At 48.8% G+C, this 26,069-nt stretch overlaps 1 protein-coding gene across 1 annotated transcript in view; it reads left to right on the forward strand.

Moving 5' to 3' along the window:
• APPBP2 (amyloid beta precursor protein binding protein 2) overlaps positions 1–26,069 on the forward strand; it is a 333,604-nt gene that overhangs the window by 208,812 nt on the left and 98,723 nt on the right. Inside the window, exon 6 of the mRNA XM_085649437.1 lies at positions 23,068–23,157. Coding sequence (XP_085505563.1) covers positions 23,068–23,157 — 90 coding nt within the window. The remainder of the gene's footprint in view (positions 1–23,067; positions 23,158–26,069) is intronic.

Raw genomic sequence — 26,069 nt, forward strand, 5'->3', positions numbered from 1 at the left:
GGAAGAAGTGGTAGACACATACCCTTCGAGACCTTCACCACCAGATGAAATAGGGATCTATAATGTGGTGGTCAAGAATGCTACACAGACATATGGAGTGAAATTGAAAGAGGAGAACTCCAAGGCTTGTTTTCTCCTGGAGACCCTTTTGCCTACACAAACAATTCCTGCCCATGCTCCCTAGTGTGCTGGACCAGGGCCGAGTGGCTTTCAAGAAGCCAGATGTATGTAAATCAGTGACCCCAAGAACAGAGAAGTACAAGCACTCCTCAAAGGACCCTGCTTACATTCAGGGATCAGTGCCAGCTGATTAAATAATTACTGCAAAAGCTAGGAAAAGAGCCAATGTGCCCACAAATACCGGACCACCTCCAGACAAGGACAGTAGAAGAATGGACCTCATGGGGTGAAAGGTAGAACGGAGTGCGGCGATCCAATGGCGCATCGCAAACTCAAACGCCCTTATCAACAGGCATGCGCACCAGCACTGGGAAGAAGTGGGGCAACTCCTGAAACATCTACCCGATCAGTACCAGCAAAGGGCAGTCCATCTGGTAGAGGAAGGGAAGAACATGGCGAACACATGTTTAAAGTCGGCCTTGGACGCGGCGGAGACGTCCAGCAGGCAGATGATGATTGGGGTGACAGAGAGAAGGCAAGCATGGCTTAGGATTTCAGGCTTAAAGCCTGAGGTTCGGAACAACATCCTGAACACACCCTTAAACGGAGAGCAACTCTTTGGGACTTCAGTTGACGAAAAGTTAACTCAACTCAAAAAAGACAACGAAACTGCAAGGTCCATGGGAGCACTGCAGTTTAGAGGGATGAGAAGAGGCACCCCCTCAAGAAGGCCAAATGGTAGGGGAGGCAACCAACCGAGTACCTCGCACCAAACCTTCCAACAAGGTTATCAGGGAAACTGCCAAGGACAGCAGCAGCAGGGACAGCAGCAGCAGAACTGGCAGTACAGCCATGAGGCCAGTCCTTTCGAGGTAACTCTAACGGATGAGGACAGGCACGGAGAGGGGTCAACTACCCACCTCCAAGTGACTTCGCAGTATGGCAAAAGCCCACCATAATAACGCCTCTAGGGGGGCATCAAGACAAAATACAAATAAAAAAACAAAGTTCACAGAACAAACAGTTCCCCGAACATGTAACACCAGTAGGAGGCAGGATAAGGAACTTTCTCCGGGAATGGAGGAAGGTCACGAGGGACAAATGGATACTAAACCTCATGCTATACGGATACTGTATAGAGCTAGAAAAACAACCTCCAAAAAAGAAGCCTAACAACAAGGCGCACTCGGCAAAGGAACTTTCCCTCTTACTGCTAGAGACACAGGAACTGCTCAGCAAAAAAAGCAATAGAGATAGTGCCGTACAAGGAAAGAAACAAGGGAGTTTATTCCAACTACTTCCTCGTACCAAAGGTGGACCTAACGCTAAGGCCGATTCTGGATCTAAGGTTCTTAAACAAGTTCATAATAAGGACACAACAATTCAAAATGACATCCCTGCAAGAAGTAATACCCCAGGTACAGGAAGGGGATTACATGGCAACTATAGACTTAAAAGACGCGTACTTACACATCCCCATCAACAAAAAACACAAACGCCTACTAAGATTTGTGATCAACAAAACCTACTACCAGTTGACAGTGCTCACATTCGGACTCAAATCTGCACCAAGGGTGTTTACAAAGTGCCTAGCAGCGGTAGCAGCACACCTAAGGAGGTAAGGAATACATGTATACCCTGGCTCGTAAAAGCAAGCTCCTACAGCCAGTGCAAACAACACATCCAGCAGGTGATACAAACCCTAATCCAACTGGGTTTTTCAATCCATTGGGGGAAGTCTTCAATAGAACCGGAACAGGTGAAGATATTCTTTGGGACAGAGAGCAACACCATACAGGGCAAGGTGTTCCCCAGCACAAAGAGAACTTTGGCAATACTGAAGGAGACACGTCTTTAACGCAGGGGGCAAGCTCGGACAGTGAGCAAGCTAATGGAAATGATGGCATCATGCATACACCTGGTACCGAATATTCACCTACACATGAGACCGTTCCAGGAATGGATACAGCAGCAATGGTCACAGGCAACAGGGAGTTGGGAAGATCTTGTGGTTGTCACACATGCAGTGCATCAGGAAATAGCGTGGTGGAACAAGGAAAAAATATCACTGGGGAAGCCATTCACACAGCCATCTCCAACAGTGACCATCACAACAGACTCCTCCCAACTGGGGTGGGACGCGCACATGAACAAACTCAAGGTGAGAGGGTTATGGTCGCAGCAGGATGTGGTCAAACATATCAACTACCTGGAGCTAAAAACAGTGTTCCTAGCCTTAAAAGCGTTTCAAAAGCAGCTATACGGAAACAGGGTGTTGATCCAAACAGACAACACAACCACCATGTTCTACATCAACAAGCAAGGAGGAACACAATCTGGGGCACTATCAGGGCTAGCACAGGAAATATGGACACAGGCCATTCCACTAAGAATAGACCTGCTGGCAATACATCTCCCAGGGAAGGACAATGTGGAAGCAGACAGACTCCGCAGACAAACGTCAGCCTCCCACGAATGGGAGCTCAACCAACAGGAAATAGAGAAACTATTCTGGAAATGGGTCACACCGCAAGTAGACCTATTTGCAACACACCAAAATGCAAAAATGCCAACACTTCGCAACCAGACCATCAGTCCCAAGGGAATGCGCTATGGATAAGTTGGTCAAAGACATTTGCATACGCTTTTCCCCTGATACCACTGATACACAGGGTACTCAACAAATGCAGGATGAGCAACATTATGCAAATACTAATAGCCCCTCAGTGTGCCAGACAGTCCTGGTTCTCACATAGTGGAAATGGCGCTAGCACCAGCAAACAGATTTCCCAAAGAGAAGGGACCTGTTAACAATGCAGGACGGAAGGGTGCTACACCCAGAGCCAGAGAGCCTCAGCTTAGGAGCATGGCTCCTGAAGACCTAGAATTTGCACACCTCAAACTACCAGCAAGCACAATGGTGGTCCTCGGTGAAGCAAGGAGACCTACCACAAGAAAGTGCTACGTAGCAAAGTGGAAAAGATTCTCCAAATGGTGCATTAGGGAGAAACTACAAAGAAAAATTACAAAGGAATCAACAGTACTAAAATACCTAACGCATTTACTACAAAGTAAACTGAGCTACACATCCCTAAGGATGCACTTAGCGACAATAGTGGCTTACACAAGAGCAGAAACAGGAAAGCGTTTCTTCACCTCCAAAGTAGTTAAAAGATTTCTAGAAGGGGTAAAGAGAATCGCACCACCAAACAGAATGCCAGCACCAGCATGGAACCTCAACGTGGTGCTAACTCAATTGATGAAGGCACCATTTGAGCCCATTCACAAAGCTACGCTGCACAGCCTTCTTAGTGGCTATCACATCACTAAGAAGGGTGAGTGAATTGCAAGCTCTAACACTTCAAGAGCCCTACCTGCAAATACACAATGATAGGATTGTAATGAAATGAAATACCAGTATTTGTAAAGCGCACAGCTACCTCCGAAGTGGTGTCCCGGCGCTGGGGGCCCTCGGGAAGATTAAGCGAGCTATTGCCCAGAGTCACATGGTGCTGGGCTAACCTGCTGCAGGCACCGGGGATTGAACCGTAAACCCCGTAGTCCGGTGTCAGGCACCCTAGTCGCTGCGCCACACCTCTTCCACTGAACAGACCCTCACTTCATGCCAAAGGTGGTGTCACTGTTCCACATTAATTTGGGAAAAAGGGTGTTGTGATGGACAGAGTCTCTGAATGATGCAGAATACTCTTACCAAGTCAAGAGATTATGGTTTTAATCCATCACCGTTTTTTAGCTCACTGCACCATCCCAGCTCAGAACCTGGCTACATGCAAATTAGTCTGTACCTGTCCCAGTGCATGATGGGAACAGGGCAAACCAAACTACCAAGCCAATTCTTATACTGGGAAGGAAACAAGCTTCCGGGGACCGGTTTCTGGCATCACAGCCTTCGTCGGCCCGGCTTGCCTGAATCCTGATGGTGTAATGAGCAAGGGACTCACGTCTGAGCATACCCTCCCACACTGAGTGTGGATAAAATCGATTTGGGAAAAAGGGGGTGGTGATGGACAGAGTCTCTGAATGATGCAGAATACTCTTACCAAGTCAAGAGATCATGGTTTTAATCCATCACCGTTTTTTAGCTCACTGCACCATCCCAGCTCAGAACCTGGCTACATGCAAATTAGTCTGTACCTGTCCCAGTGCATGATGGGAACAGGGCAAACCAAACTACCAAGCCAATTCTTATACTGGGAAGGAAACAAGCTTCCGGGGACCGGTTTCTGGCATCACAGCCTTCGTCGGCCCGGCTTGCCTGAATCCTGATGGTACAATGAGCAAGGGACTCACGTCTGAGCATACCCTCCCACACTGAGTGTGGATAAAATCGATTTGGGAAAAAGGGGGTGGTGATGGACAGAGTCTCTGAATGATGCAGAATACTCTTACCAAGTCAAGAGATCATGGTTTTAATCCATCACCGTTTTTTAGCTCACTGCACCATCCCAGCTCAGAACCTGGCTACATGCAAATTAGTCTGTACCTGTCCCAGTGCATGATGGGAACAGGGCAAACCAAACTACCAAGCCAATTCTTATACTGGGAAGGAAACAAGCTTCCGGGGACCGGTTTCTGGCATCACAGCCTTCGTCGGCCCGGCTTGCCTGAATCCTGATGGTGCAATGAGCAAGGGACTCACGTCTGAGCATACCCTCCCACACTGAGTGTGGATAAAATCGATTTGGGGAAAAAGGGGGTGGTGATGGACAGAGTCTCTGAATGATGCAGAATACTCTTACCAAGTCAAGAGATCATGGTTTTAATCCATCACCGTTTTTTAGCTCACTGCACCATCCCAGCTCAGAACCTGGCTACATGCAAATTAGTCTGTACCTGTCCCAGTGCATGATGGGAACAGGGCAAACCAAACTACCAAGCCAATTCTTATACTGGGAAGGAAACAAGCTTCCGGGGACCGGTTTCTGGCATCACAGCCTTCGTCGGCCCGGCTTGCCTGAATCCTGATGGTACAATGAGCAAGGGACTCACGTCTGAGCATACCCTCCCACACTGAGTGTGGATAAAATCGATTTGGGAAAAAGGGGGTGGTGATGGACAGAGTCTCTGAATGATGCAGAATACTCTTACCAAGTCAAGAGATCATGGTTTTAATCAACCAGACAATTCAAATACCAAGTTTTTTACAAAAACCTAACACAAGCGCTGAAAAGGCGCTACACACACTGGACGCAAGGAGGGCAGTAATGCACTATATAGAGAGGACAAAGGAGTGCAGAAAGACAAAACAATTCTTTGTATCCTTTGCCATCAGTTTTTTGGGACGGCCAGTTCCCAAAAATACCATTGCACGATGGATTGCACAAACCATACAACTCTGCCACAAACAAGTAGGACAATAGTTACAAGGAGCAGCTCATGCTCACTCAACAAGGAAGAAAGGAGCAACAATTGCGTTTCTAGCAAACACACCTATTCAAGACATTTGCCAAGCCGCAACATGGTCTTCAGTGCACACATTCACAAAGCACTACTGTGTGGATATTCAAATGAACAAGGAAGCGCAAGTAGGACAAAAGGTCTTACAACACATATTCAGTAACCATAGCTCATCTTCCACCCAGCCACCACAATAGACAACAAACCGCTACAAAGTCTATGCACAGCATAGTGAATCCAGAAAGATTCACGCTGCAAAACGTATAGTTTCTTACCGGTCGGTGTAGTTTTGCAGCTTGAAGATTTTCTGGATTTACTAGCAATCTCACCCTCCTCCGCCAAAAGATGAGACGGGAGAAAAGGAGGATAACAGGGAAAAGACTTTAAAGGGATAAAAGAAGAGTAACACAAGACAAGAGAAAAAAGAATCCGAAGATGGCGACCAAAGGTGGGAGGTTCCGGGGGAAGCACGTCGACGTCACGAAGGACACCAAATGGCGGTATGTCGACGCCCACCTGGGCCACGAAAAAAAAGAGAAAAAAAGACTACAATTCCGGCCCCAGCCACAAGATGGCGGAATAATGCACAGCATCGTGAATCCAGGAAGTCTTCAAGCTGCAAAACTACACCGACAGGTATATTATACGTTCCCTGTAGACTGCAGATACATAAGTAATCACCCTTAAAACACCCCAGTTAAAGGAATTATCTGAAAGAAACAGTTAGTTATAGATTCCTTACCTTAGAATTACCCCCAGGCGTCAAACTGGATCCGGAAAGATTTTCGTCAGCAGTACCCCTGTGCGTTGAAAGGTGGCATTGGTCGGCTCCGCATTCAGCGTTGGTGTCGTGGTTGCCGGGATGACGTCGCGGTAGCATATCGACACCGTTTTCGAGTCTTCGATTCCAGGTGCACGTCAGGGATGCCCGGTATCAAGGCTTGCGGTTCCTGTAACCGACTGATGTCGGTGACGGATCCGCACCGTGTGTGCATGTTTTGCTTGGAGCGCGACCATGACACCAAGTCGTGCTCCGACCGCTAACCATGAACCCGAAGTCTCCCGAGCCGCCCTTTTTCCTCCTGAAGGGCGGCCTAGTTGATTACTGGAAGGCTTAAAAAGGACGATGCGCTAGCGCGCAGTGGACACGCGCAGCGAGCGCACCAAAGGCAAGCCCGTCTGCGCCCGTCAGTGTCCCAGATGCGCTCGGCGCTGGAAATACTGCCCATTTTACTGGAAGAAATGGCGGTAAGAGTACACCTAGGCTTAAATACAGTAGAGACAGCCTCATGACGATTGGCAGTCAGGCAATATGTCGCACATCACTGAAGTTACCTGTTGACTCTGACCTACTGTTATGTAATGTCTGTAATTGGAAGGCAAACTCTAGAGATGGGGCGGGAGGGGCTCCTGGGAGTAATGAACTTATCCTCGGGTCACAAACTCCTCTAAATGATGTGACAGGGGAAAGTCTCAAAGCTATCCTTATTAATGCCAGGTCTATGAGGAAACATGAATTTCAACGTTATGATCTCCTCGTGGAAGCCAAACCGATGTCTTGTTTATTACTGAAACTTGGCTCCACGGGGGATCAAACCCCAATCTCGCTAACGCTATACCCCCCAATTATATGATAATCAGGAAAAATAGAATAGGGAATAGAGGTGGGGGGGGTTGCGATTATCTACAAGAACTCTCTCCCTTGTACGGATATATCTATTACTGACTTAGAGGGAGCGGAAGGTCTAGGATTCCACCTGTCCGTTTCCGCTCACCAATCAGTGGCCGGGGCGATTATATATAGACCACCAGGGCCGTCTGGACGCTTCCTGGAGTCTATTGGCCATGCCATAGCACCTATCGCTACTAGGTTTAGTCAATGTATGGTCCTTGGGCACTTCAGTATTCATTTAGATCAAATGGAAGACCCAGAGACCAAGAAGCTATGCGAATCTTTGATTATTTTCAGCATGGCTCCGTATGTGATGTCTCCCACTCATGAAAAGGGGCACATTTTGGACCAGATTTTCTCAACGTGCAATATTGACCTAGACAACCCTCTCCCTATCATTTGGCCCGATTATTATTTGATCACTCTTCAGCTTAAAAAAGACCTGAGTAGGGCTCAGTCTCATGGTATTCCACAAACTAAAGAATACAGATCCTTTAAGTTAATTACGCCCGATTCTTTGGCAGAAATATTAGGCCATCATCCCATCTGTGGGGAAGGCTCACTTTAAGATGTGACACACGCTCTGGAAAGCTGGTTGCAGAACTGGGCTCTGCATCTTGTTCCTCCAAAGATGCGTAGCGCCGCACGGGGCAATACTTCGGCTCCTTGGTTTACCGAGGCGTTGAGGAAAAGTAAAAATGCTTGTAAATGCCTTGAGCGCTCATGGAGGAAAAGTTTCGATCCATTAAGTAAAGACATCTACAAACAGGCACTTAAAGCGCACTACATAAAAGTGTGCGTGAAGAGAAAAAACGTTTCCTGGCTACAAAAATTGATCAAGCCTGAAACCGCAGTAGAGAACTGTTTAAGATTGTGAAAGATTTTGCCTCCCCAAATGTTACCCAGAGCCTCTTTACTCCCACCCTTGAATGGACCAATCAGGTTGCAAAATTTTTACACGATAAGATTAAATCCATCCAAGACACATTTGATATGCCTACCTGTACGAATCAGGACGATGTGCCAGACTCTAAAGAATACTCTAGAGAGGAAATACTCCTGGATTTTCCTCCTGTTTCCCTGGATACCTCACTTACCATCATGAAGGCGCTTAAATCTGGGTCGCCTTCGGATCCGTGCCCTGCGAAAATTGTAGCATCTGTCGCTGAGGTTCTGAATCCAGCTGTTAATCAAGTTCTGAACCTTTCCCTGTCGGACGGAAAGGTCCCAGCGAAGTGGAAACAGGGTAAAATCCTCCCTCTTTTGAAGAAACCATCAGCTGACCCAGCAGTAGTAAGCAACTACAGGCCTATACACTGCTTCTTTTCTTAGCCAAGGCATTGGAGAAGTATGTGAATGGGGTTATTACTAACTTCATTGAGGCCACAAATGCTCTTCATCCCAGCCAATCGGGGTTTAGAGCAAATTATAGTACTGAAACAGCCTTATTAGAAGTCACTGAAAGTATCCAATCCACCCTTGACAGAGGAGGGAAGGCAGTATTAATACTGCTGGACTTCTCGGCGGCTTTTGATACCATGCCCTATGGACGACTCAGTGAATCTGGCTTTGGGGGCACGGTTCTCAGGTGGTTTTCTTCTTTTTTGGAGGGCCGTCAGCAATCTGTCTGGTCCCCACCTTTCTCAGCGGATATTCCATCCCTGAATGTTGAAGTGCCTCAGGGCTCCCTTTTGAGCCCAACTCTTCTTAATATTTATACGGCACCATTTGCACCCCTAGCGGAGAAACATGGGGCTAAAGTTATAACCTATGCCGATGACTCCCAATTGTTGTTCACGTATGAAACGGATGAGCCGATAAATGAAATTTTAATACATCGATGCCTGACCAAAGTGTTTGATTGGTTTCGACAAAACCAACTGTCATGCAATTGCGCCAAAACTGCAATTATCTTTTTTGGATACACCCCTGGTGATGAATGGCGGAATTGGTGGCCTTAAGACCAGCCTCCACCATCCAGTCCTGTCACCACTGTGAAGAATCTCGGAGTCATGCTTGACTCTGATCTTTCCATGAAGTCGCAGGTTCAATCTGTGGCTGGCACGTGCTTCAGACTCTTAAAAATGATGAGGAACTTCCTACCACTATTGCCATTGTCCCATAGGAAGACAGTAGTCCAAGCCTTGATTATGTCAAGGCTGGATTATGCCAATGTATTATACCTGGGCATCCCAAATTATTTATTGGGCCGCCTACAGGTTGTTCAAAATGCGGCAGCCAGAGCGGTCTCTTTGGTAGGGCCTAGGACCCACATGGCGAGTCATTTAAAAACCTTACACTGGCTTTCAGTGAAAAATAGGATTGGCTTCAAGCCTCTGGTGCTGGCCTTTATGGCCCTCCATAACAGCGGGGCTCAGTACATCAGAAAGAGAATTACACCCTATATTCCAGCCAGGACGTTGAGATCATCAGCCCAACATCTGTTATTGGTGCCAAAATTCATCCGGACCAGATGGTAGTGGGAAGACTATGGAACTCGCTGCCTCTCTCCCTCAGACAAGAGCGAGGGCTCCTTAGCTTCAGACGCCAACTTAAGACCTGGCTGTTCCTTCAGTAATATAACTTTGCAGAATTATGAGTGCAATCTGTCTCTCTTTTCAAAGGGGGACCTCTTAGCGCCAGGACACTCCTTGGAGTAGCCGTGCGCTTTTCAAATTCCCCATAACATTAACATAACATTAACAGAGGTCTCGGAAGCTTCTAGAGGCCCGGCATTCTGCTCCATGCCGTACGAGGACCCGGCAGCGGAGGAGGTCGAGGGACCGGTTGGGAAGTCACCATTCTTCTTCCAAGTCTTCGCACTCGGGTCAGGTAAGTCGAAGCACAAGAAGAAGTCGAAGAAGCATCGTCGCTCTTCGACTTCTCCCTGTCCATCGGCTGACGCAACATGGGATGCGGGTGATGCCCCTCACGTGGCTCTGCGTGCAGACCGCGAAGGGTCGACTCAGTTTCCCTCCCTTCCCGGGACCCGGAGCGACCCCTGCCCGGCTTTGTCAATTATTTGAAGCAATGCATGCCATCTTTGGGCAGCCCGACTCTACCAGTGCGCCTTCGTGCCCCGCGGACTCCTCTGGGGAAGAATTGAAGTGTCATCTGATTATATGAGGGTTGCGGTATACTTTTAATTATTTATTGGGGGTACTGTATTTATTGAATTTTTACCTATTTATTGCTGCACTATATTTATAGGTCCACAGGACTTGTTGGTGTACAATATTTATTGGTACAGTATTTATTGCCTCAAAGTATTTAATTGTCTGTATATATTGCACTTGTATTTATGCCCTGTTATTTATGATCACCCCTATTTATTTCATCAAACAGCCAATATTTATTTGACCTGCACTAATTGAAACTTGTATATTGTGATTGTCTTATTTATTTTTCCAATCAGCAACTAAGAGAAAAAGATAAAGAAAGAATATTTTCATAATTTTTACGGTGTAGAGTCGTTTTTGGAACGGATGCACGCATGGTTATTGTATGGGTATATTGTATGCTTAGCACTGCGCCTGTTTCCTGACCACTCGAGCCAAGCTACCACAGTGTGTCCGGAAGACCACCACCACCTTTTCTAGTGTGGGAGTGGTTTTCCAACATAAATTGGTGTTCAGTGGTGGGATAGAGCTGTGCCTACATATACTCAACAATAACTGTGGGTAGTCCATAGGCCTACACCGGGAGTTTTCTCACAGCGGCCTTCCTAATTGTGGGTTTTTGTTTTTTCCAAATTTACTCTGGTGGTGGGAGGAGGTATTACTAAAGGTACCACCCTACATTGTTACTGCACAAAACCTGTCCTCTAACCTGAGTGGGCAAGATGGAGTTTGTACTAGAGAATCTAGAAACGTACACTGTGGCCCAACTCAGGGAGTTTTGCCAGCGGGAGGGGGTGTACTGTCCCCCAGGAGCAAAGAAGGGTGCACTCCAAACCAGCTTAAGGGCTTGGGGGGAGGCACGCCGAGAAAGCAAGGCTGAGGAGGAAGACAGGGATGGAGAGCCTGACCCCGAGGGGGCTGAGATGTACCAACCTGAGGTGGGGAACCTGTCAGCAGGGCCCAGGACACTTTCTAGGAAGGGCAGCACTGTCTCTAGCGGGGGCTTATCCAGCGTGGAGTTAGCAGATCGGAGAGAGAAAAGACAGCTCACATGGGATTTAGCAAAGCTGGAGAAGGAGAAGGAGGAACAGAGGTTGGCTCATGAGACGGAGAAAGAGAGGATGGCTCATGAGATAAGACTGAAAGAGATAGAGCTTCAGATCTTAAGAATTGGGGCACCAACTGTTCCTAATGGTGGCAGCAAAGACCAAGAAATCACCAGGGAATCCAAACCTTACCTGCCAAAGGACATGGTAGCTAGCTATGGGGCGGGTGACGACATCGCCAAGTGGCTAGCAGCCTATGAGGTCTCGTTGAGGGCCCATGGGGTTCCAGTGAAGTATTGGGGAGGAGGATTGTATAGGTACATGCCTCCAGCTGGTAGGGATGCTTTATTGGCCCTCGAAGAGGATGAGCAGACCCACTACCCCACCATGAAACTGGCGCTCATCAGAAAGTTTGGACTAACACCTGAAAAGTACAGACAGAAGTTCAGGGGTAGTCACACACTGGGCACACAGAATTGGGTGGACTTCCTGGACTATGCAAAGAAGGCACTGGAAGGTTGGATTCAGGGCAGTGAAGTAAGGAACTACGAGGAGCTGTTTGACCTAGTACTGAAGGAACACCTACTCGAGAAATGTTTCCCTGAACTGCGGCAACACCTGGTGGATAGCAAGCTGACCAGCCCCCGGAAGCTTGCTGAGGAGGCGGACATTTGGGCTAGTACCCGGGTGTCCACAAGGGGGACTGGAGGGGATACTCAAAAGGCCGGACAGGGCGCCCCCCAGAAGAAAGAGGGAGGGGAAAAGAAAAAGGAGTTCTCCAAAGGCCCCCAAAATAACTTCCAAGGGAAGGGAACAGGATTCACCTCTAAGGCTAACCCACCCAGAAACCCTAATCCTGGCCAGAGTCAGCAGCCAAGGGTTGTCCATTGCTACGAGTGCGGTGGCGTTGGACACTATAAAGGAGATCCGAAGTGTCAGAAACGATCACCCCCTCCCACTGGAGGAAAGCCCCCCGGAGTAGCTAGTGTAGTGCTCGGGGAGGAGATGCCCTTAACTAAGGGAAGGGAGTGGGCGGGTGTCACTTTAGTGTCCCTGGGAGAACGGGAGATGGTTCCTAAGATCCAGGTGCCCGCAAATACCGCAAAGTATGGGCAGTGGATCACCATCAACGGCCAAAGAGGGGAGGCTCTGAGAGACACAGGAGCCAGTATGACTGGTGCGTAGCCAACTGGTGTCTCCAGAGCAGGTAATTCCCGATGTACTCCACCCAGCCGCGATGGCTGACGGCAGAACAGGTCACTATCCAGTGGCCGAGGTTCCCTTTGAATGGGGGGGGGTTGCAGGTTCACTTCGAGTTGCCGTAAGCCCTGCCGTGCCAGTCGATTGTCTGCTGGGCAATGACATGGAGCACAACGCTTGGAAGGAGGTGGAATACCGGACTCACACCGAGATGCTGGGTACACCTGACTGGGCCTGTGTTAGCACAAGGTCCGCGACTACCCGAAGAGGGAGTTCATTCCGGCTGGAGCCTGGAACAAAGGCCCAGCCAGCTGCCAGTCAAGGGAAGAACCGAGGACAGGAGGAGCCTGCCTCGGCGTCTCCACCCCGTAGGACGGATAGGCCACCGGAGGTGGTGGACCAGGAGTCTGCGGAGGGGGACGTTACCAACCTGGAGGACCTACCCATCCCGGCCGAGTGGCACGTGGAGGGAGGCCCGTCCAGGGAGGAATTCTGCCAGGGCCAGAGGGAGTGCCCTACCCTTGAGGGGCTGAGGCGACAGGCCGAAGCCCAGGCAGCAGGGAACGTTGAAGGGAACTACAGTGTTTACTGGGAGGATGGCCTCCTCTACAGTGAACCCAAGGCACCCCTACATGGATCGTCACGAGCCTTGGTAGTTCCTCAACGTTATCGAGCCTTCCTTTTAGAGTTGGCTCACGAGATACCATTGGCAGGACACCTGGGGCAAGACAAGACCTTCGCCCGTCTTGTCCCACACTTTTATTGGCCTCAGATGAAAGTGTCGTCCGATACCTACTGCCGGACATGTGTGTCTTGCCAAGCCAGTGGGAAAACAGGGGTGAAGCTGAAAGCTCCCCTGGAACCACTTCCTGTCGTTAGCACCCCCTTTGAAAGGGTGGGCATCGACATTGTGGGTCCGTTAGATCCGCCAACATCAGCTGGTCACAGGTTTATCCTGGTCCTGGTGGATCATGCCACACGGTACCCAGAGGCAATACCTCTGAGGACCATAACAGCACCTGTTGTGGCTAGGGCCCTGATGGGAATCTTTACCCGAGTGGGTTTTCCCAAGGAAGTTGTGTCCGACAGGGGGACCAACTTCATGTCAGCGTATATGCGGGCAATGTGGAAGGAGTGTGGAGTGACCTACCGGTTCACCACTCCTTACCACCCCCAGACCAATGGTCTGGTGGAAAGGTTTAACAAAACCTTAAAAGGCATGATCAGAAGTCTGCCTGAAAGCCTGCGGAGGAAATGGGACGTCCTCCTACCCTGTTTACTTTTTTCATACAGGGAAGTGCCACAGAAGGGAGTGGGCTTCAGCCCCTTCGAGCTTCTGTATGGGCACCCTGTACGTGGACCTCTTAACCTGGTGAGAGACGGATGGGAAAGAACTCCCAGAAAGCTCCCCCAGGATGTGGTGAGCTACATGCTGGCCTTCCGGAGCCAAATGGCTAAGTTGTGGAAGCAAGCTTCTGACAACTTGGAAGCCAGCCAAGCAGTAATGAAGGCGTGGTATGACCACAACGCTCACCCGGTGGAGTTGGAGCCTGGCCAGAAGGTGTGGGTGATCGAACCAGGAGAGCTTAGTGCCCTCCAGGATCGCTGGTCAGGACCCTTTGAGGTGTTGGAGAAGAAGGGTAAGGCTACCTACTTGGTGGACCTGAAGACCCCTCGTCAGCCCCTGCGGGTGCTGCATGCCAACCGCCTCAAACCCCACCACGAGAGGTCCGAAGTCATCTTGATGATGGTGACTGACGGAGGAGAGGACGTGGAAAGCGAGCCTCTCCCTGATCTGTTTGCGTCTCAGGAAAAGGATGGGTCGGTGGAGGGAGTGATTCTCTCCCCATCTCTAACTCCTGAACAGCAGGAGGACTGTCGCCAGGCCCTGGGGCAGTACTCTGCGTTGTTCTCCCTTGTCCCGGGTAGGACTCACCTGTGCGTCCATGACGTGGACACAGGAGACAGCCCACCTGTGAAGTCCAAGATCTACCGGATGTCAGACAAGGTGAAGGCCAGCATTCATAGTGAGGTCACTAAGATGCTGGAGCTAGGAGTGATTGAACCTTCTAGCAGCCCCTGGTCTAGTCCGGTGGTGTTAGTACCAAAAGCTGCACCACCGGGTGCCCAACCAGAACTGAGGTTCTGTGTGGACTACCGGGGACTGAATTCAGTGACAAAAACTGATGCTCATCCGATCCCTAGGGCGGATGAATTGATTGACCGGCTGGGAGCTGCCCAATATCTAAGTACCTTTGACCTTACTTCGGGGTACTGGCAGATCTCTTTGACTGATGGAGCAAGGGAAAGGTCAGCCTTCTCCACGCCCAATGGCCACTACCAGTTCTGTGTGATGCCCTTTGGGCTCAAGAACGCACCTGCCACGTTTCAGCGCCTGGTAAACCAGATCCTCACCGGAATGGAGAGTTTCTCTGCTGCTTATCTGGATGACATAGCCGTCTTCAGTAACAGCTGGGAGGATCACTTGCGTCACCTGCAAGCTGTTCTCCAGGCCCTGAGACAAGCTGGATTGACGATCAAGGCCAGCAAGTGCCAGATCGGGCAGGGGTCGGTAGTGTACCTTGGACACTTGGTGGGTAGGGGAACGGTGCAACCCCTCCAGGCGAAGATCGAGGCCATCATGGCCTGGGAACCCCCCAAGACACAGACTGAGGTCCGAGCATTTTTGGGCCTCACGGGATACTATCGCCGCTTCGTGAAGGGGTACGGTACCATCGTAGCCCCTCTCACGGAGCTCACGTCCAAGAAACAACCTCGACGGGTAGTCTGGACGGAGGCTTGTCAGCAAGCCTTTGAGAAATTGAAGAAAGCCATGTGCGAGGCCCCGGTCTTAAGGGCCCCAGACTTTTCCAAGAAGTTCATTGTCCAGACAGATGCATCAGAACATGGCATTGGGGCAGTGTTATCGCAACTCAACGAAGAGGGTCTGGATCAACCCGTGGTCTTCCTATCCCGGAGACTACTTCCCAGGGAACAGAAGTGGAGTGCAATAGAGCGTGAAGCCTTTGCAGTGGTATGGGCTCTGAAGAAGTTGCGGCCATACCTGTTTGGCTCGCACTTCCTTGTTCAGACCGACCACAGACCCCTTCGTTGGCTGATGCAGATGAAGGGGGAGAATCCCAAGTTGTTGAGGTGGTCTATTTCCCTACAGGGGATGGACTTTCAGGTGGAACATCGGCCTGGAGTGGACCACGCCAATGCAGACGGTCTCTCAAGGTATTTCCGCCTTAGTGATGAGAACTCCCAAGGGGTTGGGTAGCTCTCCCCACTTTCAGCTGGGGGGGACGCGTGTTAGACCTGTCAGCCCTTTGGGTGGTCCCTCCTCATCATTATTTATTTTGTCCCACTTTTGCCTCAAACCCTGTTTGAATTTTTCCTTTTTGGGAACCACCAGACTTTTTCGTGTTGCTACAGATTCAGGGAGCCATTTTAGCTACCCCTGAAACTTCTGTCTGAGGGCCTGGAGCACAAAATGGTGGCCACCTGTGACATCACCAGCATCCACTGGAACCTACCAGCACCTTCCAGAACATTCCAGGAGATTCCAGAACTCTGTGACAGTTGGAGACCGTTTAGAATGTTGGGAGGATAAGAGAGGCAGTTGGCAGTTGGAGCTGGCAGTTGGCACCTGACTGGTGAAGAGAGAGGAGCACAAGAGTGAAGGAGGAAGGAGTGAAGCAGCAGGGGTGGAAACTTGTGCCTGGAGTGGGGTCCATAAACCCACCCTTGATACTTGTCCCTACTGATGGATCCCAGCCTATAGCCCTGTGTGGGAAGAAGACAGAAAAACTCAACCTAAGGACCTGGACAGCAGGAACAGGCCTTAGAAGCAGAAAGCAGCAAGATCCTGACCTGGAAACTGGTTTCCCTGGAGTCCGGCGTCGAGTAGCCTGAAGACCTGGAGCCCGAGGTGGAGAAGCGGCGCTGACTGAAGTAGCAGACGTCGTACCCGGAGCCGCCTGAGGTCGTGAGAGGGCGCCGACGGAGGTCGTGAGGAATACCAGAGGTCGAGGAGGAAGTGAACCGAGGTCGAGCGAGCGGCGTCATCGGAGGAGTGAAGTCCGCCCTCCGGAGTCGTCGGAGACCGAGGTAGAGGAGCACCGGAGGTCGGGAGTGAGGATCGCACTCCGGAGTCGCCCGGAGCCTGTGAGGAGGAGCACCGGAGGTCGGGGGTGAGGATCGCACCCCGGAGTCGCCGGAAGTCGACATCGAGGCCAGGCCGGCCGACGTCATCGGAGCCGAGAGCGCCATCGGACCGGAGCCGCCCGAAGTCGACATCGTGAAGAGACTGCCCGACGCCGTCGAATCGGAGGTCGAGATCGAACCGAGGCCACCGACATCGGACCGGAACCGCCTGCCGGCGTCGTCAAAGAACTGACATTGTGCCGAGGCCGCCGAGACCGAACCGGAGCCGCCTCACGGCGTCGACACGACTCCAGCGGCGTCGGAACATCAGAAAAAGGGCAGTAAGTGGAGTAGAGGGCGCCTAAGGCCCTGTGGAGACCTGAGAGACTGCTCTAAGGGGCTAGGGAGGTGCTGAAACCAACCTGACTGTGCAGGGGTGAACTGGGACTAACCTAGAGAGGTTGTGTGGAGAGAGAAAGCCAGGGCACTGGTATACCCCCCTTGGATCTACCTCAGATTAGGCCTCAGCCTTGTCCCAGCCAGGGAGTAGCCCCCCTCAAGCCTTCCACAACCCTACAAGCTGTGCCTGGGCCATATCAGCCCTTAAGAATTGAAGTGTCATCTGATTATATGAGGGTTGCGGTATACTTTTAATTATTTATTGGGGGTACTGTATTTATTGAATTTTTACCTATTTATTGCTGCACTATATTTATAGGTCCACAGGACTTGTTGGTGTACAATATTTATTGGTACAGTATTTATTGCCTCAAAGTATTTAATTGTCTGTATATATTGCACTTGTATTTATGCCCTGTTATTTATGATCACCCCTATTTATTTCATCAAACAGCCAATATTTATTTGACCTGCACTAATTGAAACTTGTATATTGTGATTGTCTTATTTATTTTTCCAATCAGCAACTAAGAGAAAAAGATAAAGAAAGAATATTTTCATAATTTTTACGGTGTAGAGTCGTTTTTGGAACGGATGCACGCATGGTTATTGTATGGGTATATTGTATGCTTAGCACTGCGCCTGTTTCCTGACCACTCGAGCCAAGCTACCACAGTGTGTCCGGAAGACCACCACCACCTTTTCTAGTGTGGGAGTGGTTTTCCAACAGGGGCAAGACATGTGGTATCGGTGTACACGGACCATCGGAACCTACAGTTCATGACGGCCACTAGACACCTTTCTCCCAGGCAGCTGCGGTGGATGATCTTCTTTGCGGGGTTCAACTTCCGCATCACATATCGGCCGGGGACGGAAAACCGGAAGGCGGACGCCCTGTCCCGTCAATCTGCAGTTAAGGAACCATTGCCTGCAACCGAGCGTTCCATCATTTCCCCGAGGATGGTATTGGGGGTTATCCAACCGGATACTTTCCTGAGGGGAATAAAGAGAGGGATCAGGTCATTCGCATGGCGGAGGTGGCTCCTCAGTCACAGAGAATGGCAGCTAAAGGACGGGATACCCCTGAAGGGCAGGTGCCTATTGATACCCACGCCTAGGCTAAGGAAACAAGCATTCATCTGGTGCCATGACTCTCCATGCGCAGGTCATTTGGGCTTTGAAAAAACGGTGGCTAGCATGGGACGGCATTTCTGGTGGCCAACCATGAGAGTGGATGTCAGGAGGTGGGGACAGGAGTGTCCTACGTGTGCTACCATGAAGGCCGACCATGGCCGAACCCAAGGGCTCTTACATCCACTTCCGACCCCGGATAGACCATGGGATAGCATATCACTGGACTTCGTGGTGGGCCTACCGGTAGACCAGGGGATGACGGCAATACTGGTGGTGGTGGATTACTTGACGAAAATGGGGCACTTCATCCCCTGCAAGAGAGTCCCTACGGCCGGGGAATTGGCGTCACTACTCCTAAAGAATGTGGTACGACTGCATGGATTACCTGGGGTGATCGTGTCGGACCGGGGGTCGCAGTTTACTGCGCAATTCTGGAAGACTTGGTGCACTGCGCTGCATGTTAAGACCGCCCTGTCCACCAGCTACCACCCTCAAACGGACGGCCAAACCGAGCGCCTGAACCAAACGCTCAAACAGTATCTGCGATGTTTTGTGGACCAGGGCAGGGAAGAATGGGTCGACTTGCTATGGGTTGCAGAGATAGCCTATAACAACGCCACTCACAGCTCCACACAGTCATCTCCGTTCTATAGCAACTATGGCCAACATCCCAGGTTCTTGCCATTTCTACATCCGTTCAGAGAGGACAGGATTCCCGCCACAGCGGACAGGGTGGCACACATAAAAGACACGTTGATGCGCTCAAGGGCTGTCCTAATAGAGGCCAAGAGAAGATACAAGGCTGCGGCAGATAGGAAGAGAAGGCCCGGGCCACTGTACCGCACTGGAGACTACGTCTGGATATCCACAAGAAACATGAGGTTTCGAAAGAACAGTGTGTTCCATCCCAAGTACATGGGCCCCTATCGAATTACCAAGTGTATGGGTCCCGTGAACGTGAAGGTGTGCTTGCCCCAGTCATTGCGGATACACCCTGTCTTTCATGTATCATTGCTCAAACCAGCACCCTCCAAGCCGTCTGGGACACCTAGGCCGGTATGCGTGGAGTCGGAGGTGGAGTATGAAGTGTCGGGCATACGGGCGTCCAAATGGCGCAGGGGGAAGCTGTGGTACCTGGTTGCGTGGAAAGGCTATGGCCCGGAGGAGCATTCATGGGAACCGGCTGAAGGGGTTCATGCTCCGCGATTGGTCTCCTTGTTCCATCGGCGTTTTCCTGCCAGCGCTGGACCCGTGGGGAGCCGCTGAGAGGGAGGATGTACTGTCAAGAATTCCTGTCATACAAGGGAAACACGCCCTTATGTAAACAGGAGAGCTGTTACATAACTCAAGGGAAACACGCCCTTATGTAAACAGGAGAGCTGTTACATAACTCAAGGGAAACACGCCCTTATGTAAACAGGAGAGCTGTTACATAACTCAAGGGAAACACGCCCTTATGTAAACAGGAGAGCTGTTACATAACTCAAGGAAAACACGCCCTATAAAGGGAGGAACCGGGAGGTACAAGGCTGTCGGATATTGTGTTTACACCGACGTACCTGCTTCGTGAAGAGCAGTGTTCCGGAGTGGTGCTCCAGTAAGGCAAGAACGGAGGTAGGTCGAGTCGTTACTCCCTGGGCCGTGTCTTGCCCCATCGTCACCTGTGAAGGACCCGGAAGCTCTACCGGTCAACCATTGAGCTTCGCTTTTTGACTCGGCTGAGTCCAAGCGCAGTGGCGCTTTTGCTGGTTGGAGTCGTAACTCCCAGCCCGACCAGAGACACAGGGACTGCCAGCTGTAACGCACACCAAGAGGTGTTTGCCGCGTTACAGACTCGGAAGTCCACAGGATCGATCGAGCGGCTGCTCTCGGTTCAGTCTTCTTGCTTGTGATTGGGGTATCGGTGACGCATCACCAGGAGGTGACTCCGCGTCCCGGTGCAGTCTGAGGAAGAGGTTGAGCGGCTGCTCCCTTCAGGTAGAGACCCCGGCTGGGTGTTTCCCTGACTCCTCGATTCTCCCCAACACTCTTCGTGCCCCTCACAGCCTACCGATTGGCATTGTCGGCCATTTCATTTCTGCCCTCTGTTGGCATACGCCGGGATCGGCGTATATGCAGAGGACGGTTAGGACCATCCGTGCTGTGGGCTGGTAACGTACTTAGCCTGGAGGATTCCAGTGACTATAACTTTTGTTTGTTCTTTGTATTTTATTTGCCTTCATTAAAAGAACTAACCCTTCACAAGTGGTTGCGTCCTCATTGTCGTGTCTGTTAAACGATCCTGAGACGTTCAGGGCGTTACAACAGCCAGGCTTTCCTCCACTAAGACGTATATGCCTGCAGATGGAACAAATTTGTGGCACGGTGCATAGCAAAGGCTGTGTATCCCCTTTCCACCCCGCTTTCTGAGGTTCTCTTGTTCCTCCTTTCTTTGGCCCAGCAGGGCTCTGCTCTGGGCACACTAAAGAGCTACCTCTTGTCCATTTCAGCCTTTCTTAGGCTTCCCGATCACCCTTCTCTTTTCAAGTTCCCTTTTGTAAATCGCTTCCTTAAGGGCATTACTCATCTTTTTCCTCCTGTTCCCTTCGTAATACCCCAGTGGGACTTGATCTTGGTTCTTACATATCTAATGTGTGCTCCCTTTGAGCTACTACATAACTGTCCTCTCAGGCTTCTGACCTTGAAAACTGCTTTTCTGGTGGCCATCACCTCTGCGCGCAGGCTTAGTGAGCCCCAAGCACTTTCTTCTAAGCCTTTTTTTCTGACGGTGCATCCGGACACGGTTGTCTTTCGAACTCTTCTGTCAGTCCTTCCCAAAGTGGTTACTCCTTTAAATATTGGACAGACCATCGCTTTGCCTACATTTTTTCCGCCTCTTTCCAAAGAAGAAGAGAAGCTCCACCATCTGGATCCAAAACGTGCGATTTTCTTTTCTTGGATTGCACAAAACAATTTTGGGTGGATGACCAGCTCTTTGTTGGCTACGTGGGCACCAAAAAAGGTCGTCCGTGCACAAACTGACCATTTCCAGATGTCGTTCTGTGCATCAAAGCTTGTTATTCCTTGGCCAAGAGGAAGGCTCCAGTGGGGTTGCGCTCCCATTCCACCAGGGCGACGGCAGCTACCACTGCTTTGGGACGTGGAGTCCCCCTTAATGACATCTGTCAGGCAGCTACGTGGGCATCGCTGCACGTGTTCACAAGACACTACTGCCTCGACAGCCAAGTCCGGAGAGACGGCTTCTTTGGCCGTTGTGTTTTTCAAGACTTCCTGGTGTGAACTTAGTTCGCAGACTCTCCTCCGGGGTTGGTATTGCTGGGGTATCTATTCTAAGGTAAGGAATCTATAACTAACTGTTTCTTTCAGATGAACAAGTTGCTTACCTTCGGTAACCATATATCTGTTAGAAACATAGGTTAGTTATAGATTCCTTACCGCCCCTCCTATCCTCCCCGTTCTGCGAACTGACTTCTGGGGTTAAGGACTTCCTTTCAGGGCCCTAGTTTTGTACACCAGTGGTCAGTGTGTCTTGCATGGCTCTACGCTTCTCGTGTGGAAAGTCGTGTACAGAACTGACGTCAGCGTGCGAAGGCGACGTCTATGTAGCTACCTCAACGTCATCCCGGCAACCACGATGCCAACGATGAAAGCGGAGCCGACCGATGCCACCTTTCGACGCGCAGGGGTACTGCTGACAAAATTCTTTCCGGATCCAGTCAGACGCCTGGGGGTAATTCTAAGGTAAGTAATTTATACCTAACCTATGTTTCTTACAGATATATAGTTACCAAAGGTAAGTAACTTATTCTTATGGGTGGCTGGTAATTTCACACAGTTGTGGTGCATCCGTCTTGGCAGTAAATGGCGACTGTTCCCCATTTCTTTTTTTCTTCTCTGTCCCAAGAGTACATTTGTACTCTGACATGTTACCTTCAGTGAGGATTTGATCTCAAATAAGACATGTCTGGCACTCCATTTGTTTTATTTTTTTGTTGTGTTGTACCACTACCATTTGGCTTTTCCAATAGAACCCTACCTTTTAAGACTTAAATTTAAGTTCTTAGTAACATTCACGGGTAAATAGACTATGGGTAACCAACCCCTTCATGTTGTCAATTTAGTAAAAGTTGAATAATTTCTTCCATCTCATCTGTATCACAGTACAAGTCTGTACTGCAGCTGTGGTTCATTTCGAATGATAAGGTTATGAACCATGCTACTTTTACTAGAATAACGTAAAGGTTTTCTGCATTTAAAATACTGTCTTTCTCATGATCAGAACTGTTACTGTAGCACGGTTGACCAGAAACAAAATTGGTAGGTTGAGCATTTTCCAGAAAAATTATATTCTTTCCTTCTGGCCCCTCCTTGCTACATTATTAGTTGCAGAAAGGAGGCTTGCTAGCCAGGAATATTTTTTCGTTGAAGGGGTTTTATGTTGCAGTATTTTCTGCACTGTCTTAATTTATTTTGAGCAAGGTTAATGTGGCATATCTCCAAGCCCCACCTACATTCACTTACCATGATCCATGCTACTGACTGTTAGTGTTGAGCGGGTCAATTTACAGCTCCCTCCCCCGAGCTCTCGTTTTGGGACACCTTCAATTGTTTACACATAGCAAGTAGAATGAACCTTTTGATGACATGCCAGCCCTTGTAATTGCTTTGGGCAGTAGGTGTGAAGCCATCTAGACAGTACTACCATAAGGCATGAGCATAAAGTGAATAATATTTAATCCATCCCAAAGTGTCTTTAATTCAATTTTTTTCCTTGATTGATTTATTGTGAGTCTTGACATCTTTTTCGTTACAGGCTTACAAATGGTGCATAGAAGCCATGAAGGAAATTTCGGGGAGTCTTCCTGTCAAAGTAGTAGTTGATGTTTTAAGACAAGCTTCAAAGGTAAACCTAATTTATTTTTAAATACACCATCAGTCAGCAAAGACTAAAGGATTGGCATTTCACTTAAATCGCAACGATTCTGTACAGTTTTTTAACGGGGGTGTGTGGCGGGTGGAGGTGGTTGGGGTCTCTAGAACGGGAAGGGTTTAGCCCTCTAATATTGCAGAAAGGTAATAAAAGACATCCGCTCTGTACAATTTTCAAACCTATATTCAACAGAATTGTCTCAACGGTCAATGCCGCAAGGCGGAAATTTCAAGTTACATCACAATGTTATTAGTTCATTTGAATTTCTTCAACATTTCATAAATTATTTTTGTTTTTACCGCTGATTTTGTTTGTAAAAATAACTTTTTTTACTGGTATGTTGATTGAATTTAAATGGAATGTCCACAAACTCAGTCCATGTATACCAAATGTTCCTCTCTTTTGATGGCGGGTCGGCCATCATTCATTTTAGCTGCCCACCCTTCCAGGCATGGTGACATAGGAGTTTTTCTCTGAACAAAAATATTTTTCAGGAGAGAACTTTAACCCTGGTGCCTGTTGGCAAAACAAAAGTGCTGTGAAGAGAGCTGCCATGGTGCTGGCTCTTTTCACAGCACAGATATCACCGCCGGGCAAGTGGTGATCTCTAAATAGTGCAGACAGTCTTTCGCCCCTCTGGGAGACTAGATACCATTCACCAGTTTCTAAACAAGGCCCGCTTTCTTGTAAAGACTGACTTTTAAGGCGGTAGCTGCGCTTAATGCCATCCAGTTTTCGCAATGTCTTCCAAGCAAGATGGGGCCCATCTAATTTGCAAAGTTAATAGAAATAATCTACAAGATGTTTCATAAAAAGACGTTGAGCGAGCGCATATCATTTGGTGTATATGGCCTATAGTCAATAAACTAATCTGTATTCTCCAGCCAAGACCTTGTTTTAAGGGTGGAATAGTTTTCTGTTCCATCTTTCTAAACCTCAGGATACCCCTCCAACAGCAGGGAAACCCTTTTTCTACCATGATAAAAAAGAAAAATATCCTCACTAAAAAACGTATTTAGAAAACTTTGTCGATTTTTGGAGGCATCTATGAAATGGCAGTGTACATTTTTACACTTTGGTAAATAATGACACATGCCACATAGCATACATTATACAATACATCAATAGTCTGTCAGTCACTTCTGAAGCATAAGTACTATGGTATACAATTAGACATTAATGAACACCCTTTACTCCAGAAACAAGCTAGTTACTAGAATATTAATTAAATTCAGCCTTCTGAGATCAGCGAGAGAAGTCACCTACCCACACACCCACAGCGTTTTGGTGCTATAAAGGCCGTTTGGGAGGGTATATAATGACCTTATTTTAGTCCTTCGAAGTTACATCTACCCTGTCATGTAAATATGCGAGAAAAGGACCCCATAGTTTAAGTTCTCGTTTGGTCACCTCTGGCTGCAAGAAAGCATCATGTGCTTCTGCAGAAAGGTAACACCATACTGCACTGGACCTTTAAAGCAGCACACAGTGACCCACTGTTTGGCTGATAGTAACAGTATGTTAGCTGGTCACCTAATTGGTTTGGGAACATCTGCTATGCAAAGACGTTTTCAGGCATAGGCAAAGTGAGCAATTGCCCAGAACCCCTACCTTCAAAAAGGCCCATGGGAAAGTAAACGTTCTGTTTTTCTAGCTCAATTCTCTATTTCCATATCTCAGTCTCTCTCCCCTCAGCCTACTTTTTCCTCTGTATCTCTCTTGCTTTGCTCAGTGGCTTCTTAAGGATTTTGGGGTCCCTGAAAGACCTATTTCAACTTTAACTGAGAACCCCGATTCTGAAAGTTTGTTTGGTTTTATACGGACTTCAATTTGCAGAAAATGGACAGTAAAACTACAAACGGAGGGCCCAAAAATATGTCTTGCCCGGGCCCCAAAAATCCTTAAGACAACACTGCTGCTGCGTACCCCTTCAGAACCATTAGGTGACATGCACGTTACATATTTTAAAATGTTTGAAATTGTTGCTAGGTTGCCAATATCTCTGAACATTTGGATGTAGACACTAGGTGTACGTCGTCAGCATAAGGAGCTTAACACCTTCAATGTATGTTTGATCTCTACTGATGTCCAATTAATGCTGGGATTCCAGAGTGCAGTACTATATATGCAGGAACTTAATATGCAGCAATTTATGTCTGTAATTCATAGATATGGTGACCATTTGGGCACAGCAGTTTGTCCATCTTTTTCGTACCATTGGTCCCTTGTATACTTCTCCTAATGCCGCCTGGCACAGTAGTTTCTGTCCGATTTTCTTACAATGTTGCATATAGTCAAGCAATCCATCCGCTATACTGTGTTAACTGGATTGCATTTGTAGTTCCGGTGGCTCAGCTGAGTTGTTGGGGTTTAAAGATTTGACAGTGTGGCAAAGTCTGAAATATATAAAGATATCAATTGGGCTTACAGTTTTGTTGCCATTAAATGCATCCAATTCCATAAACCTCTTAACTCGATATATATGCCACTTCGTACCCAAGCCAGTGCCTCCACCACTGTACACTTGGTAGTTGGTGCAAGTGTGGGTTGTCTATTAGTTGAGGTATAGGCAAGTAGAGTTGTGTGTACTAAGTTTGTACCATGCGCCATTGATGAATGCAACTGTGCCTATTCGATCAATGGGTTATGATATATGCTTGAACAGTGCTGTTTATAAGGAACCCTTTTCCACTAAATCGGTTTTGGCAATGATGTTGTGCATCCAGGCTAGTAGAAAGTACGATTATCTGAAAGAGACACGTTGGTGATAGATTCCTTACCTTAGAATATCCCCAGGCGTCAGACTGGATCCGGAAAGTTTTTTCGTTAGCAGTACTTCTCCGCGTCAGCAGGTGGAGTCGTGCGGCTCCGCCTCCGTCACTGGC

This window comes from Triturus cristatus, chromosome 3_2, assembly GCF_964204655.1.
Source record: "Triturus cristatus chromosome 3_2, aTriCri1.1, whole genome shotgun sequence".
Classification (NCBI taxonomy): Eukaryota; Metazoa; Chordata; class Amphibia; order Caudata; family Salamandridae; genus Triturus; species Triturus cristatus.